The sequence below is a fragment of the Drosophila guanche genome, unplaced genomic scaffold, assembly GCF_900245975.1.
Source record: "Drosophila guanche unplaced genomic scaffold, DGUA_6, whole genome shotgun sequence".
NCBI classification, from domain to species: domain Eukaryota; kingdom Metazoa; phylum Arthropoda; class Insecta; order Diptera; family Drosophilidae; genus Drosophila; species Drosophila guanche.
This window is the reverse complement of record NW_022995757.1, coordinates 1,019,139-1,037,041: the sequence shown is the minus strand read 5'-3', so window position 1 is coordinate 1,037,041 and position 17,903 is coordinate 1,019,139. Positions and strand designations below refer to the sequence as shown.

Sequence of the window (17,903 nt, the reverse complement as noted above, 5' to 3'; positions counted from 1 at the left end):
GGGAGAGAACAGAAACAGAAACAGAAACAAATTTGTGATGACAGTAAATGGAGGATGGAGGACAGTGTTTTTGGGAGAATGGAGGATGTGGCGTTTGGTTCGGACGTGGCTGATGGGACTTCAAGTGTAAATAAGCTTTGGCTTATTTATCGGAGGAGAGTATTATAAAGAAGGAGACCGAGCGACTGCCCCACAGATTTTTGAAACTCTTTGTGTCCCTCCAAACATCATCTGTCGCACTGCAGATTCACGATTCGGAGTTCGGAATTCAGTTTTCCAAACAGTCCTTGAAGGCTGAGTGCTGCTGCTGCAATTTGAATGGACACTCTTGGGGTGTTGCCCAAAAAATTGTATAAACAGCTGAAAGTTTAAGTGCCTCCAAAAAATGTGAGAAAAAAAAGGGGTTGTAGACGGGCTGCACAAAAAGGTAAAGCAGGGTAAAACTTGGACGGGATAGGGGTTTTCTCCTTTACGTAAAACTTGAACCAAGTTGAGTGTGAACATGCTGCAGCATCGATATGAATATTCATGTCTCCAACAAGCTTTACACTGCATTTATGCCAATTATTTTAATTATTTTCTAAAAACTTTCTCCTTTTTTGTTGAAGATGGGAATCATGTCATTTTCTTTCAGGGTTCCACTGGGATTCTCTGTACGTAAAGCCCTACCTTGTATCGGTCACAACTGGCTTGTCTTTCCAGTGAAAGCCCAGCAATTCTATTCGCATATTTCCAGGAATATTTTAATTTTATGTAACTCAAACGAAACCATTTGCAAGATTCACTCTACATATGAAACGACAGTTGGAACAAATAGCTTTTCCTGATTTGATTTCTAATTTAGAGAAAATATATTACTGATTGATGGGTACAATTTCCATTGAATACAAAGTTACTTTACTGACATTTGTATTTCAAATTAGTTCTTAGAATATTTTGTTATTAGATCAACATCTTTCGCATGAAATGATCATTTAAGTAAACTGAAATTCGAGGATTATTGCTTATTATATTAATATGTTTTACTATTATTAGTTTTAAGACATTTTCGTAATACTAATTTCTAAAACTTTTCTCTTATTTCTTGCTTTTGTGCAATTTAAAATAGATTCAGTCTGCAATAACTCCTAGAATAAAGGACAACCTAATGCAAATAGATTTGTGGTGAATGTAAATATGAATATGCTCTTCCAGTTCCTATTTTTAGTTTTACTTTTATTACTTTATTTTTAATTGAATTCTTAGCGTTATGTTTAAATATTTTGCAGCTTAGTTTTTTAGTTTCCTTCACGATTTGTACGAGTAATTGCGTGAACAAAACGGAGTGCATTCATGTTGCTGGATATTTCTCGACTAATTAGCAAAGTTGCAGCCTGCCAGGAAAGCAGAGGCGTGGTCAAGGCCAGAAGATGGGGAAATGGGAAAAATGTAAGCAACGGCAAAGGCCAACTACTCTGTCTTATACTGGGCTAAGTAGTTTATATGCAAATTTTATGAGCTGTCAACGTGGCCAAGTGTCTTGTCGTATGGTGTGCTTAAGACCCAAGAAGGGAGCTACGGACTCGGACATGAACCAACAATTTTACTTCAATTATTCATGCCATCCAGCCAGCCAGCCAGCCAGCCAGCCATCCATCCCATCCAAAAGGTCAAGTGTCGGCCTTGCAATTAAGACCCCCAAATGCATGGATAACAAAGACACATGTGCATATAAATTGCTTTGAATAAAAATCATGAAGAAACATTTCTCAGCTCCAAACGAATTTGAGAAAGAAAACAAATCTACAGATGATGCTTCCATTTACCTTCTAATCCGCCACCGCTCTTTCCCCCGCACATTTTTCGGGGGCCATCCATCATTCTTTTATGCCATTTTCATGCATGATAAAAATCTGTTGCTGATGGCAACAACAACGCAAAACAGAAACACACAATTTAAGGCATTTTTTCCCCAGATGGAAATGTAGCTAACCTTTAAAGATACTTTTCTTAAAGTTTCTGCATAAATGACTGAAAGAATGCCTCCCAAAAAACAGTGGCGACCGCTGGGCTATCATTCTTTTTGTGTATATATTCCTTGTCTTAGGTCAAAAACCCAAACAAAAGAACTGGCTAAAAGCGAAAAGCGAAAAGCGATAGTTCTGTCGCAGAGGTGGCGCATGTCAATGACTCCAAAGCAAATAAAAATACGAATAGTCGTTGAATGTGAAAGAACCCACCGCCAGAAGTGGTTACTGAATGGGTTCAATGTGTGGTTTTGGGGTTTGGGTATTTGTATATTGCTTTTAGCTTTCAGCAATTGTAGTTTGTCAAAATTGATGTCATTGGTTATAAGCTTTGCAGCGAAGGATATAACGACTTGAAGGAATGAATCTGCAAAAGCAGAAACAATGCGAATATTCTTTTATTTTCTATATTTCAACAACTACTTCTGGACCTTTTGCTAACTTTATCGTTCAGATGGCAAGACTTTTGAGAAGATATCTATGGCTCCATTTGATTGGTTGCTTTTTCAGCCATCTCTTCCAGAAGACTCTTTAGAGGGCCCTCTCTCTATAGTTCGCAATTTGTGATCAAATAAATGTCTGTATTTGTACATTGTTTGTCAATCGTTTGTGGCTGCTTGACTGGCGCGCATTGCTGGATTCACTCTCCCAATAAGCAGCAGATTGCAGTCTAGAATTCCCAGCACACGCACACACATAACAAATGCGTTATGCCCTTCGTAGGGTGAGCTCCCCTACTACCGCTGTTCTGTCTCTACTTTTAGATACTTCTTCTATGGATGTCTTTCCACCTATTTGCATTTATCATTGGCAGCCAGCAGCCAGCACCAGAAGCAGCAACAATGACAACACTTTTGCATGCAAATATATCAGAGACGTCTGGGCCCCCGTGGTTGGCAGTTAAGCACATGTGCCACAACCGCCCTCTGTGCCTCCACTAGACATTGTCCCGTCCACTACCCCGGGTGCGAAGCTTGCTACCTGTTTGACACAGTGGACTGTAGCTATAGGAAAATACAATCATTAATTGTATGAATCTTTTGTGCAAGAAAAAACTCTACTAAATTTGCATTGATTGGCTTTTTGAGAGTCAAGTGTAAGCTCGTTATGATGTAGGGTAAAAACTCAAGATGAAGCAGCTCAATATGTAAATCTTTAGTTCTGTACCACTGTGCCCTAGGTCGTTGGTCATGAAGGGATGGGCTTCGTCGCATAAGGCGCACAAGTGCCAAATTGCTAAGGCAAACTACGTTAGTTATTACATATGGCAGGAGCGAAGGCGCGAAGGCGCACGGGGCGCATCGTAGCAACGGAGTCAACTTTCGGTTACTTTGCCCCAAATTCGAGCTGCCTGCCCCCCGGAAGGCTCTGTGTCGGTGGGTTTTACCATGTTGTTGCCTGTTAAAGGCTCATAACTGGCGTTGCCAACAGGAAAGGAACTTCTGTTTCCTGCTTTAATGTTTGTTTCTGTCCCTGTATGTGTGTGTGTGTGTGTGTGTGTGTGTGGCATGACAAGAACATAAATAGACCCAAAATTAGGCCCACATTTTCGGGGGCTCCAAGCCCCCGCATGTGTATGGCTGTGTGTGCATAGGTATTCCTATTCCTATTCCAACTGTCTACAACTGTCAGTTTTTTGTATCCTGTCCATCCGTTTGGATATCGCCCGTCAGTCGCCCCTCACTCATCCGCCTGCTGCTGCTACTGAAAATTCCATAACATCCAACAATCACTTAACTCTTTGCATTCCTTTATGGCAAGGCGAGTAGAGTAATCTGCACTGACAAACACTACGTCTCATCTTCTCATGATGTTTTTCGGGGGAAAATGAAAGAAAAGCAAGACAAAATTGTATGCCAGAGTGTTTGCAGAGGACTTCGAGTGGGTGGCATTCGAGGATATCCATATGAAGAGCATTCACTTAATCATATTCGAGGCTCCATTTTCAGGTGGAAATACTTTGATTTCCAGCAAAAAAGGAAAACTCTGCAGAAGAGTCTTGGGAAAATTATGGGACTATCGACTGAACTTTCTTCCATAAAAATGACATCACATTTTCGCCATCTAAATTTTTTAATTGAATCATTTTCAATTAAAAAAATATATCTGTGTATTCAATTTTAATGCTACTTTTGGCTTTGTTTTGTATTATTTTTTGTTTGTTTGAACTCTTGAAACTTTTTTGCGGTCACCTTTGTGTGGAGGAGCACCCCTAGCACTCGGGGAAAACTCGGTGGGAAAAATGAAATTTGTTGTTTCGGGAATTTGATGTTTTGACGCGAACCATTTTTCGGCTTTTTCCGGTTCTGCCTTTTGTTTTTGTTTGACTCCCACATGAAATATTCAATTTTCATTTCCTTTATGGCGTTTTTTTTCTGTTTATCCTCATGGCTCCTTTTGTTCGGCATTTTCATATAAAATCCAATAAAAAACACGCATACAAATTAAAAAAAAAAAATCAAAGAGTCTAAGGATTCATGTGGAAATGCATTAAAATACTCTACTTAAACTGTTCTTCACATTTCTGTGGAAACAAGTAAGTGATAGGCTGTAAACTATGGCATATTTACAATATATTGTTCTATTAAACTATATTGTGGCTTTGTTGTGAAAGTTCGGTTCGAATATCTTTAGAAATAGCAAGTTTTTGATGCATTTGACGATGCATGTTCTTTCTTAAGCAAAAAATTCGGTTATTGAAGAATAAATCTTCAGAATACCCTTTGCCAATTGTTTTCTCAAACATGCAATTTTATTTTCGTAGAACTTGGCGCTGGTAGTTGAGACGACACCAATCGTTTTTTTTAATCTGTTATTTACTTGGGACTCCGCGTAGCGACATTCCGCGCAATCAATCATCCGACTCATAGTTGGCTTTTTTGTGAAAGGTGAGAAGGGCCTCCGCATTGATAAGAGAAGGCTTTGCTGGGGCCTTTGGCTAAATAAATATTATGCGTATGATGGAAAATATATCAGAGTTACAGACCAAATCCAAAATACCTGATGGCATTTTAAGTGGAAAACAATGTTGATACGCGATAGCGCTGGCGATTGATATCATCATCGATGGATATGAATGCTCTTTGGATACAATTCCTCTCAAATATATAAAGTGGTTTCATTTGCACTGACAACTCTAACGAGGGTAGTAGACCAGCTCTTCCAATTTAATTAACCGCACAAATCTTTTTTAAATCCACAATTTTCCCAATACTTAGCAACGCCACCGCTATTGCGTTTTTCCTGTTGCTGCGTCTGAGGAAAATCAAAGAAATTGTTGTTGCCCTCCGTTTCCGCGAAGATCCGGTCACGCGCCAAAACTACCGCTGCAGCTCGTGGGACGGAGGGAGAGCTTCCGCCGACATTCTGCAGTTCCTTAAACGCAGCGATTAGCAAAAGGACACGTACGGAACGGAGCAGACGGGAGGAGGATGCTGTTGCCCCCTCATATGTGTGTGTGAATGTGGCAACTAGTTTGGTTAACGAGGCAGGCCACAACACGCCATAAAGGGAGATCCTAAATTATAGAAAGAGTGGCTCTTGTTGCATGCATTTTTCCCCTCATTCATTCGAGTGCAAAAAATGTTAGAAACTGGAATACTTTCAACAGTGATGGATCTTCTTTTTTTAATTTATTCACAAATTTACTTCGCGGACTATTTATTTTCGTAAAGAAAAATGTTACTGAAAACGAAAATCTTTCAAGCTCAAGCGAAAAGAAAAATTTCAAAAAATACATAAGATCTTAAAAAAAAATGGAAGCTTCTCCATAAATTGGATAGTAATTAATATTTAAAAGCAAAACACATTTTTGTTATACTTACGGAAATATTGTTTTGTAAAAAAAATAGACCATTTTTTTTAAGTTTTGCAAAATATTTCCCTTATGAGTCAAATGTTTGTATTCTAAAATTATTTCAGCAAAAAGGCTTGTCTTAAATCATCGCAGGGATGATCGGATTTTGATCGCAGCTACTCGTGGTTAAATACTCATTGTATACTCTCATTTTGCATTTGAAAGTTGCAGTTGAAAGCAGGTCACTAAATTGTTTTCTTACACAAAATCACATTATCTAAAATATTCAATTAAGTCTTTGAGCAATCCTGGAACAATTGTTTGAATTTACTTTATTTTCAGTTGCCTATCATCACACACCACGCTCACAAAATTGGTCAACAGTTGCAATAACAGCATTTTTTTTTTGAAAATGTTCTCAAAGAGAGATTTAAATATTTACCTGTTTTTGAATCCGATCGTTCTAACGGACGCAACGCACTTTCTAGTCGTTCGAATCCAGCGAGAAAGTTGTGCACATTTTTGTACGTGAAAGAATCGAATTAGTTTTCACAGGAAACACAAAACAAAAACAACAGAAACGTAAGCGTAAAACCAAGAAAAAACAAACTTAAGCTTACAAATATTTCAGTACTTTTAGTTTGTTTTTGAAAATGTTTTTTTTTTTGTTCTTTCCTTGGATTCGTGGATTTTATATGAGTTTGAATTTTTGTATGCCAATTACGAAGTTAAATTTGAATTTTAAAAGATTTTTAAAGCACAAACACTCACAAAAAAAAAAAAATGTTGAAAATTTGTTGTGTGAAAAACTTTTGTATTAAGGTTTTGGAAATTTTGATGTTGAGTTGTTCAGAGTGTTTCGATGTCTGTCAAGGAGGACTGTCGGGAATGAAGTTATATGCGCAATCGAGGATGCAATCGTGTGTGTTGGATGGTGAAGCGAGAGAGAGAGAGTTCGGTTCCGTGTCGGTTCTGTTGAGTTTTTCGGTTTTGGTTTGAGTTGAGTTTTGGAGTTGAGTCTCAGTGTTTGCTTTTGTTCACTGCTGGGGGCACAACGCGCCTTGTCCACTGTTCAAATGAAACTGAGGCCAAAGCGCAGCGACGCCAGGAATATAACGGCGCCCACACAAACACACTCGTTCACGCCGGCGAGAGACGAGCGATTTACAGACCCGAAAGCCGACAGCAGAGAGAAGGCCACCTGCCGCCTGCCGCCTCTTCGGGCTTAGGAGCCGAGGCGCGCACGCACGAGGGCCACACGATAAACACCTGTAAGCAGGCGGCCTGCCGGCCGGGAACTGTGAGCGAGAGAGCGCCATTAGCGGCGTGGGTGGGCGCGACAGAGAGGGAGATAGACTATGGCTAAAAGGCCATATCAGGCAGGCTCCTCTCCGTTTCTCACTCTCTCTCTCTCTCTCTCTCTCTCTACATGGCTCCGACTCATCCACTCGCCCACGCGCCCTCTCTCCTCTAGCCATCCCATTTTCTCTGAGCACTCTCTGCATGCAGCTGTCCCACTCTCTGCCAGGTCTCTTTCGTCGTCGTCTGTCGGAAGCGGAAGGAAACTCAACAGTTGGCACATTACGGAGAAGGCGCTACTGGTTGTTGGCGTCGTTTCTGGTTGCAAGCAAATCATTTGCTGATTGCCCGATGCCTCGGATTGCACTAAAGTACAGTTGCCAGAAGAGCATTGCAGTTAATCGATATTTATCGATACCGTGGTGCATGCGAAAAGATATGTTTATAGCTTGGGCTCCATTACTGCATTCTGACATTCATATAAAAATCATTTGTTGCGAGGTGATGCTTCGGTTTTCAGCGTAGTTGTCGAAAGATATACCCACCCTGATATACGTGATTCTTATATCAAAATTTGTGTGCAGAAATAACTCACTTGAGTTTAAACTCAAAGTTAAAAACAAGACAAAATAAAATAAAAGGATCAAAGCCTTGGGCAATTAGTTTGAAATATAAGTGAAGCGCTTCTTTGGAAAAAAGATGCGGAAAGTAATGACTGAATGTCGAATGCATGCACAGTGGAACATGCAGTCCGCGATTGGAGACTTGGACTATTATCTGATCTATTTTATGTAAGCCCGCATTATATAGAACTCTGGATGCCCTTCGACGATGCGGTTACACGGATTTGTGAACACTTTATCGCCCATGATTTTTGGATTTAGACAGATCGAAATACTGTTAGAATCGACAAAAATTATTTTTTCTTGGGATATTTATCCGTTATTTTTCGAAAATTAGTTTATGTAATAAAAAACAACACAAAAATGTAGGGTCCAGAGGCTAATCATTAACCTGACCAAAAACCATTTAAATCAATCAACGCGGGTGATTAAACCCTTGAGAAACATCTCAATTAATTGTAGGCCACTAATCGACAAAGCGAAACTCGCTTGCTGATTAGCCACTAATCTAATCAAATATGAAGCCGTTCTTGTGGGGTGACCCACAAACATGTCTTCCTTTAGGGCAATTACCGTGTGCCACACAGTAGGGCGAATAGAAGAGAACCTGGGGACGGACTTTACTGAATAACAAATTATTCATTCCATACGTGTACATATCCATGCACTCCAATACAAGTACATATGTACATGTGACTGTGCCGTCTGACTGTCGCGTCGCGTCACGTCGGGTAAATGCTCCCAATTGATACGACAATAGCAATAATCTCTCCGACACGGACAACGTGGCATACTTTTAGGCGAAACGAATCACACAAAAAGTTCTGCCCCCACCATCATTGGATGTCATTTTGCCAGTCCCAATGGAAACGATTCTTCAATTTCTGCCACACGAACAAAACAGAGAAAAGTGCACATAATTAGGGGCTTGTGCAGGTGAATTTTATGGTGGGCCGGACTTAAAATTGGGAACATGGAAAAATAATTTTCATATATTAGAAAATCCTACCAGCTGACAATCAAGTGTTAACCTCCAATTGGACACCGATTAAAGGTGTTTCTACTTCCGGGGGAAAACGGCCAAAGAAATTATCTCTAATTTCTTTGCAGCTGTTACTGAAATTTTCTTGATTTGCCTCGGTACCATCTAATCAATATTGTCCAATTTTCGACTCATAACAGTTGATAGCAATTATACTGAAATGTTCTGAAAAGGATTTTACTATTTTGGGATTATCGATTTACAATCGATACATTTTATAGATAATTTCTATTCTATAAATAATAGAAAAACTATCAAATAATCTATGATTATATCGTTATGTTTTAAAAGCAATGTTTCTAGACAATTACACGAGCAACAAGCTTTCCTAATGACCGAAAAATCACCCATGTATTTATTCTGCCTTTGCCAGGCAGTTGTGTTGCTGTTTTTTGTCTGTGTCTACTGTCCATCAATTCGCAATCAATGCCCCTAGTGTAGGGTCTATAAGATTGGCTTGTCGTTATGGCTGCAGACAAAGGCATTTTGTTCGTTTCGTTATGTCGAATGTCAGCAGTTGGAGAGCATTTTAAAAGGCAAAAACCCAGAAGACAATAAAAATGACAACTTCAGGAAAATAACAATGGGTGGTGGCTGAGGTGCTAGTAACAAAATGTTTTCACATTATTCAAATGAAATGGTTTTTATTTTGCTGCCATTTTACCAGCAGAGCAGGAACAAGGCAGGAGAGCAACAGAAACAATTGTAACAAATCAAAACTTATACAAACACATGTATGCACATATCCGACTTAAGAATACGCTCTGCTTGGGGTTTTAATGAGTGCTGAAAGGTATCGCCTTTGGAATTGAAAGTCCTTTAAGTGCTCTACTTTTACAGAGTATTGGTAAGCCCAGAAACAGCAAAAACACACAAACATCGAAGTCACAACATTAACTGCACTGCAAATGTGCATAATAACCAGTATGAGAGGGCTCGTACGAAAAGAGCAGAATGGCATCCTTTAAAGAGTTTCCAGACTATTATAGGGCACAGCACGCAAATACTGGCAGAGAGCAGGCCCTGAAATTTTGCTAACAAATCAAATGTTTCACATCACTTCATAGAGAAAACAATTTTAGAAAAGTTGCTCCAGCAAAAGTGAATTTATCTCTTGGAATTTTTGCTTTATAATAGTTTTAATAGTTATACCAAATTTAGCAAAGCGCTTTCACTTGCATCAAGGTGATAGCCACATTAAGCGTAAAGGTAAGACCCTCTTACCAAAGAAAGAAGAACCAACGATTTATTGGTAAATACATCGTAGACATCATGGCCGATCCAAGCTTCTATTATGACAAAGATGGATCCATGTTCTTCTTTGTGTGGCTTGCCGTCTGCACTATCGCAATGGTGCCCTTGTCCTATTTTGGTTGGCCGAAAGCGATTCAAAATAATAATGCCAATACCGGGAACGGCAAGAAGAACAAATGCCGTTGTGGGGAATGCAGCAAGAAGAACACGCGACTGGCCAAGGTCAATCCGTTGCGACCCATTCTGATGTGGCTCTGTCGCACAGGCCTAGTGGTGGCATGGATCCTGTTGGGTGCCCTGGCCGTTCGAGGGCCGCTGAACAAGATCGAGCCAGAGGTGAAGGAAAACTTCAACCCTTTTGATATACTAAATGTGGAACCAGAGGCATCGAAGGAGGAGATCCGTCAGTCCTACCACCAGCTCTCGATGATTCTCCATCCCGACAAGGTGACCGGCGACCATGAAGCATTCATTCTGCTGACTAAAGCTTACGCAGCTCTCACCACCGAAACTGGGTTGAAGAACTACCAGCTGTATGGGCATCCCGATGGCCCAGAGGCGGCCACCTTTGCTATAGCCCTGCCCGCATGGCTTGTGGCTGCGGAGTATCGGCTGTGGGTTCTGGGTCTCTACGCTGTCGTCCTTATGGTTGCCTTGCCACTGGGTGTGTCGTATTGGTGGAAGAGTGCCCTGCGCTACTCGGGAAACGTGCTAGTGGCCACCATCGAGCAATTTCTGTTACTATCCCAAACCAAGCAATTGGGAGTGAGGAACGCCCTGATGCTGCTGTCTTGCAGCTATGAATTCAATCACGAATACAATACGGAGATGATGATACGCGAATCGGACAACACGGAGCTGCGTGCTCTGTTTCGACATCTGAAGAATTTCGATCCCACGACCAAGGAGTATCCCTTCTGCCGGAAGTACGTGATCAAGGCCAAGACCATTCTCCATGCGCATCTCTCGCGGCTGAACCTCAAGCCGTCTACCCTGGAACGCGATCGCCAGCTAATTGTGCGCCTATGTCCGCAACTCATCCAGGCAATGCTCCAGTGCCTGAGTCAGACGCTCCAGACGAGCGTTGAGCACTTTGAGGTCGTCATGAAGCTGCTGCCGATGATCGTCCAGGCGGTGTGGGAGGACAAGTCGCCGCTGCTGCAACTGCCGCATGTCACCGAAAAGCATCTCAGTACGATGATCCGAAACGGCAAGAACTCGGCCATCGCCATCAACAGTATGGAGCATTTCGCTAGGCTGCCCGCTCGCGAGCGTCGCTCTCTGCTGCGCCCCCTCTATGACTTTGAGTATGCAAATGCCATGAAGGTGCTCGGCGGCATGCCCCTGATTGCGTTGTCCGTCCACTGTGAGGTGCTGGGCGATGGGAAGTGCCATGTGGTGACTGCTGGTGCCACTGTCACCGCCACCATTGCCATCAGTCGTCAGGATATGCGGACATTGTTCGATAGCAACGTGGAAGCATTCGCCGGGGAAATGCAGCGGCACAGCCGACGCAATGGAAAGGGCAAGAAGAAAAGGCATACAAAAGCCAGGAAACCATTGAATGCCATTGGAGATCATTGCCAGAAGCATGCTGAAAAACAGGATAACGACGACGACAAGGAATGGGAGCGCGTCCAGTCAAAGTTTAAGCAGAAACTCCCCGTTCTATTTCCATCCAAGGAATCGCACGAGGTCCACTGTCCCATGTTTCCCGATAAGAAGCAGGAGTACTGGTGGATCTACATCTGTGACCGACTCGAGCACTTGATTATCACACGAATCACACACATCATGGATGTCGTCAATTCCAAAGAGATTAAGCTGCAGTTCAAGGCTCCCCTGCTGCCCGGTGTCTATAAGTTTATGGTTTGCCTGCGTTCCGACTCGTATCTGGGTGTCGATAGTCATCACGAATTTAAGCTGCGAGTCAAGGAGCCGGCACCCATTCAGCTCAATCATACCCAGTATCGTGGCTTGAACGAAGACTCCTCCGATGGCGATGGCGATGGCGATGGCAATGTCGATGGCGATTCAGGGAACACAACTGATACTGAAAATATATCAGATGATAAGCAGTCATATCACAGTGCTGCCTCTTCCACCGATGCTAACGATGATGAAGATAATGATCAGGATGCTCAGGAGGAAGAGCTGCAGGACACCCCTGTAGAGGGAGATTTATAGCCTGACCCTGTCCCTGTCCCTGTCCCTGTAATTGGCCCCTCCTGTTAAATGTTTATTTTTTCCGTTCAATAAAAAAAAATTAAGTTTAATCTTTAAGCGATTTTAAAAGGCTGCGCTGCTCTTCTTAAAGGTCTCTACCCGCCTGGCATTCATGAACCATGAAGCTCGGCGCACAAACACACAAAAAAACATCCTGACTGCAGGCCTCACTGCGACAGCCAGTCAATGGCCCATAGGCAGAGGCTTCATGCCCCATGCCCCCCGCAGACACACAGTGGCACACAGTGGCACACACACACACGCAGACACATAAGGTTGCGCCTCAAAGTGGCAAGTCGAGCAGAGCGAAGAGGCAAGGACGACGCTGCGACGACTGTGCGATATGTTAATTTGGCAAACGAAAAAGAAAAACGAAAACGAAAGCATCCTTTGGCCGCCAAATCCCAGAAGCTAAATGTGTCATGTGTCATTCGCAAAAAAATATATGTATGCCGCAAGTATACACTTTCGCTTGAAGTTATCTTCAAGTCTTAAGTTTATCAGTGAAAAATGATTTCAAAATGGAAAGACACTTTAAATGTGCAATAATATATTCAGTTCTGTAAAAGGTCAAGCCAAAAATATCAAGTGGTCCTGAATCGTTTCTGGAAACGCTTTGCTAATGCAAAAGTTTAACTCTATGCTATGCAGAGTCAGCCTTTAATCGGTTATGCAGCTCAAAAGAAAAGAGTGCTGTAGGCGATTCGTGCAACTGCTCAACACAGGGCCTATGTTTGTGCTGCGACCATAATGAAAGTATCTTTATTGTAGCGCCACTACTCTACATCGCCCGTCCCCATATGCATATGTTTGTATTCCCATACATACGAGAAGTATCCATTCATCCATTCATCCCACACCTCAGTGTCAAATTTAATGCGGTTCGCTGTTTATTAGATTTGCACAAATGGCATTTTCAGGGAGTAAGTTTTTTTTTTTGTGCCCCTCCCTTAGCAGGGACGTGCTGTGTAAGTATTCGGAAGTGGGAAGACGAAGGTCCTTTTTGCTAGGCGTTAAGTGCTTGTTGGTGGCATGCAACAACTCTATTCGGTGGCGTACCCCAACATAAAACACCCCCGGAAAAGCCAACAACGAAATTATTGAAAATTCATTTAAATGTCAGAGCTATGTGGAGAAGCTTCAAATAAAAAAAGAGGAAAGGCGCAACATGTCATATGCGTAATATTAAATATTAAAACGTTTACAATATTAATGCTAACACACAGACAGACAGACAGACAGACAGGCGGAAGGACAGACAGCAAGCGAGTGGAGTAGAGTGGAGATTCACAGGCCCCAATTTCCATTTCATTTCGAAAGCACAGCGCATCAGCATATATATGAACACAACATTCATTCCATCCTCACTGCACGCCACACCCATCCCCATCCCCATCCCCATCCCCGACCACTTGTCAATTAGAAAAACAAAAACAAAAACAAAAAGTGGGAAAAGGAAAATAACGGTGCAGGCCAAAGACCAAATGAAATCAGCGATTCAATCGACGGGTAAACACCAAAAACTGTCAACACACACGGAAGCTGCAATACAGCAGCGGAACAGCAGCACCGCACTATGGTCCCAATGACCACTTTTGGTGTCCTAAATTAATAACTCGCGAACGAAATTTTGATTTAGTTTTTATACCCGGTACTCGAAGAGTAAATAGGGTATATTGTATTTGTGAGAATATGCAGAAGACAAAGGAGGGTGGGAGGGCTATCCCAGCATTGAAAATACTTGGGAGCCTTTCGAAAATCTTAGTTGCTCCGATCTAATAACCCAACTCGAAGAGTCGCTGGAGCCAAAGGAGTCGCAGGAGCCGCAATTGCCGCATTAAAAAAATGTTCCATAGTCGAATAAAATCCAATACGCAAAATGTACGCCTGTCTCTCCCTCTTTTTTTACTCTATTATTGTCTCTCTTGTCTTTTACTCTATCTTCCGTTGCCTCTTTATTCGTTGTCTTCGCATGGTATATTCGGGGAGAGGTACGGCACATATTTTGGCAACTGCTGATAGCAACTCTATAGCATCTGGCAGGAAATATATAAATAAATTGTACAAGAATGGTTTGTTTGCCTATTGCTACGAATGCAATTGTATATATAAGTTTGATGGAGCTTGTGAACTGGACTCGATAAAAGGTACGCACCTTTTGCTCAATACACCTTGGTCAGTGCCGTATTGATAGCAGGCGCCAACAAAATGTGATCGATAGAAACGAAACGCCGGCAAAGTATAAACAAATGGCACAGAATTTGGATTGAAAAGCAGCAAAAATGGCCCAGACATGCTCCATGAAGCTGCTCGGTGCGCGCATGTAGTGGAATAATAAAATGGATCTGATCTTATTGCCTACGGCAGGGAAAAGGGTAAGTTTGGATTGGTCGTAGACGCACTGCTTTTCGCTTGGACTTAAGCACACTTTACCATAGAAACCAGTCAATTGTGGCAGTCAATCCAGTGGGCTAGCAAATGGACGAAACGATGCTGGCCTTGGGCTAGATCAAATGGAAATTGGCTATGCTGGATCGCTGAGGAGCTACACCTGCAACGCCAAGTAATGTATTTAAATTTATTTCGATCAACTACTCTACTACATAATTTATTTTAAAGCTCGATACCCATTAGCAGACGTATGCACAGTTTTGGCTATGAGCAAACAAATACTCGTAAAAACGGAAGAGTGGATCTGAGCCACACGCACTGAGGGGCAAAATGGGGAGGACAGAATTGCCTCGCAGCGGAAATCCTTGCCTTTCGCATTCCGCTCCACTCCACACTTGCACGTGGATTGCGAATTTCGGATTGCGAATTGCGGATTGCGGATTCATCCACCGCATCCACAACCCCTCACTTGTTTTTTTGTTGGCTGTCATAAAAATCTGCGTATGCATTCGTCCTCTCAGTTAATTTCAGTGTCATGTTTAAGGCTCGTAAAATCAACTGCTCTTATGGAACCGATCCGATTCGATTCGATACGCTTGGATTGGATTCATTTTGTGTGCGTATTTGTGTGGGCCTGCTTGGAGACGACAGCCACATTCTATAATAACCATATCACATTTCATTTCACTTATACGTACATACATACATATGCACGTCTTTTTCCATATTTCCTTGGTTGCCCTTTTACTTTTTTGCAACCCAAAACAGAACAATCTGTGAGAAATTCCCCAAACCAAATTTAGCCTTCGTAAAAGATACATAACGCTCCACAAAAGGACACGTGGGGGCAGACTCCTAGAAAAACGTGCAGCAAACCCTGAGTGTTGTACAAGCAAATGAGCAGTGGATTGGGTGTGGACAGGGTAGTGCTCAGAGATATCTGTAATTATTGATGGGAACAGGGAACAAGCGGAGGGTATCACAAGCCTCAATTCTAAGCATTTTTCTTATTTTTTTTCTAAAATGTAACATGTCCCTCGCGTTGTAGCTGCTCCATGAGAATAATGAGCAGCACCAGCAAGAGTAAGAGCATGAGCAAGCGATTCTGGGAATCGGTGAAAGCATTGAATTATTTTCGCAGTGACATGGGGAGTGTTTAACGAATTATATCATTGGAAATCTGCTTAATTTAACTTAACAAAACAAAATTATTTATTATTGTCTGTTTTCTCTTTGTATTTTCGGATATACTTATAATATTGTCGATAGAAAGCCACAGGTGGCATTTTCAAATTCTAAAATTCAAAATAGAACTCATGCGCATAGGAATCATAAATTAGGCAATTTTAAATGAATCAATAGATAATTATCGCCCATCAATATTGTCCTAAACCAAATACTTTCCATTAATGCTAAAGAATACTATAATATATATAAATATATAATATACAAACCATTATTTCCAAACAATTTTTTGTATATTTGTAACACATTGTCTACTTCATTTTTGCTACATTTTCCATTGAATTGTCGAAATTTTATTATTTTGTATTATTTAATAATATGTTTAGTAATGTTAGCGCACAAATAAAAGAAAAAACTGCACTCAGATGACATTGAAAGGGAGGTAATGTAAATACCTGATGGAATGTGAATTTACCCGCCCTGCCCGTTATTTTGCGATCCCTTTGTACGCGTGCCACAGTCTGTGGCAGCATCCCGGAGCTTCTTTTGTTTCTTGGGGGTTGCATAAAAATTGGGGGTTTTACTCACGTATCGCTGAAACGAGAAGAGAAAAGGAAGAAAGGAAAAATTAAAGAAAATTCGTTTAAGGGAAACAGAAGAACAAAATGAAGAAAATCAATGTTAAAGTAGACAGGAAATGGAAGGGTCTTTGGGGCTTACGATGCGTTTCAATCGGAGAATGTTCCCTGTATACAATTTAGGAAGTCAATACCAAAAATATTCAGAGATCGAATAAATATATGCCTCAAAGAAAATTAAAATAGGTCACACATGGAATTTCTTTGTTGCCTTTGTCTCCATACTTTTGCCGGGCACAATCTTTAGATATTTTTGAAGAAATATTTGCTTTTTGGCTGACGGTAAACATTATGTTTAAAGAGGATTTTCGTGTTTCCAGCAGAGTCTTAAGTGAGAAAAATTCCCACAAAAAAGGAAGTACCAACAGAAAGCGATCAAAAGTGAAACGCACCGCAGAAACCAAAACCGAAAACGAAACCGAATCGGCGTCCAAGCAAATCGAATAGAAAACCGCATATGCATCAAAAGCATAAACAGCAGCAGGCGGCGCCTGGAGCACGGGGCATGTGGCATAATAGAATTTGTGGATCCACTTTCTGGTAGCAGGACACACGCCCCATCCTGCTACACTCTCCCATACACGGCGCAGTGTCCAGCCCGAAGGCAACTCTCAAAACGCAATGCAGCCGCCCCCCGACCATTGGCAGAGGCATCCATCCTGTGGGTGCGATCCTTTGGCGCAGCAAAAACATGGGGCTACACACGCCACATAGAACACGCGAAATATGAATACCCTCGGCATCGAAAAAAGCAATTGAAGTTGGGTATACAGAAATAGGCAATCAATATGGCAACCTCTTATGATGATAGCATTCGGGAAACCTTAAACCATTATCCATGAAATTAATAAAATATAATTATAATAATTTAAATTGTATCAAATTTGAAGAGTGCTCCGATTGAAGGACCCTAAACCGCAATCGATTATACAGTAACAGAAGTACGGTAATGCCCTTAAAAATCATATCTATATTTTTTTATTTTACTGTTTTCCCTGCTTTTGGGCAATTGCTTTTAAAATATTGCTCCTCCTCCAACTCCTCGTTGTCGCTCGCATGTGCAGAAGTCTTTATGCCCGTAACTCGAAGAGCTTAGGGCCATATTGAATTTGTGGTCGAAGTATGAACATTCGAACACACAGAATGAACATTTTCCGACCCTTTATTGAAGTAGTGACGCGTCCAAACGCGTCTCAAAATGTTCTTTATGGAGTTGCACTGGAGGGCAGGCCAGGTCTCTGAATGAGGATGGAAATGGCCATGGTGTTGGCTTCGGGGATGGAGGATGGAGGATGGAGGAGGGGGGATGCTATGGCAATGGCCGTACGAGAGCGTGTATAATAAGCATAACAGCTTTGGAACAACCTTTTGCAACATCGTTGAGATGCGGCTAAAGCGATGCGCTGCAGGCATCAAATATTTTTGCAAGCCCCCACCGCCCGT

At 41.7% G+C, this 17,903-nt stretch overlaps 2 protein-coding genes across 3 annotated transcripts in view; one reads left to right on the top strand and one right to left on the bottom strand.

The window, feature by feature from the left end:
• The window catches only part of LOC117590376 (eye-specific diacylglycerol kinase), a 103,048-nt gene that overhangs the window by 79,201 nt on the left and 5,944 nt on the right, over positions 1–17,903 (bottom strand). For both annotated transcript variants that reach the window (XM_034282939.1, XM_034282940.1), the window contains one exon: positions 16,411–16,416. In XM_034282939.1, coding sequence (XP_034138830.1) covers positions 16,411–16,416 — 6 coding nt within the window. The remainder of the gene's footprint in view (positions 1–16,410; positions 16,417–17,903) is intronic.
• LOC117590379 (translocation protein SEC63 homolog) lies at positions 9,843–12,242 on the top strand. The gene is made up of 2 exons (XM_034282953.1): positions 9,843–9,975; positions 10,034–12,242. The coding sequence occupies exon 2, from the start codon at positions 10,039–10,041 to the stop codon at positions 12,205–12,207; it is 2,169 nt and encodes a 722-aa protein (XP_034138844.1). The 5' UTR covers positions 9,843–9,975; positions 10,034–10,038; the 3' UTR covers positions 12,208–12,242.

Coding starts and splice junctions, on each gene's coding strand:
- LOC117590379 (XM_034282953.1), top strand. CDS start 10,039: ATGGCCGATCCAAGCTTCTATTATGACAAAGATGGATCCATGTTCTTC.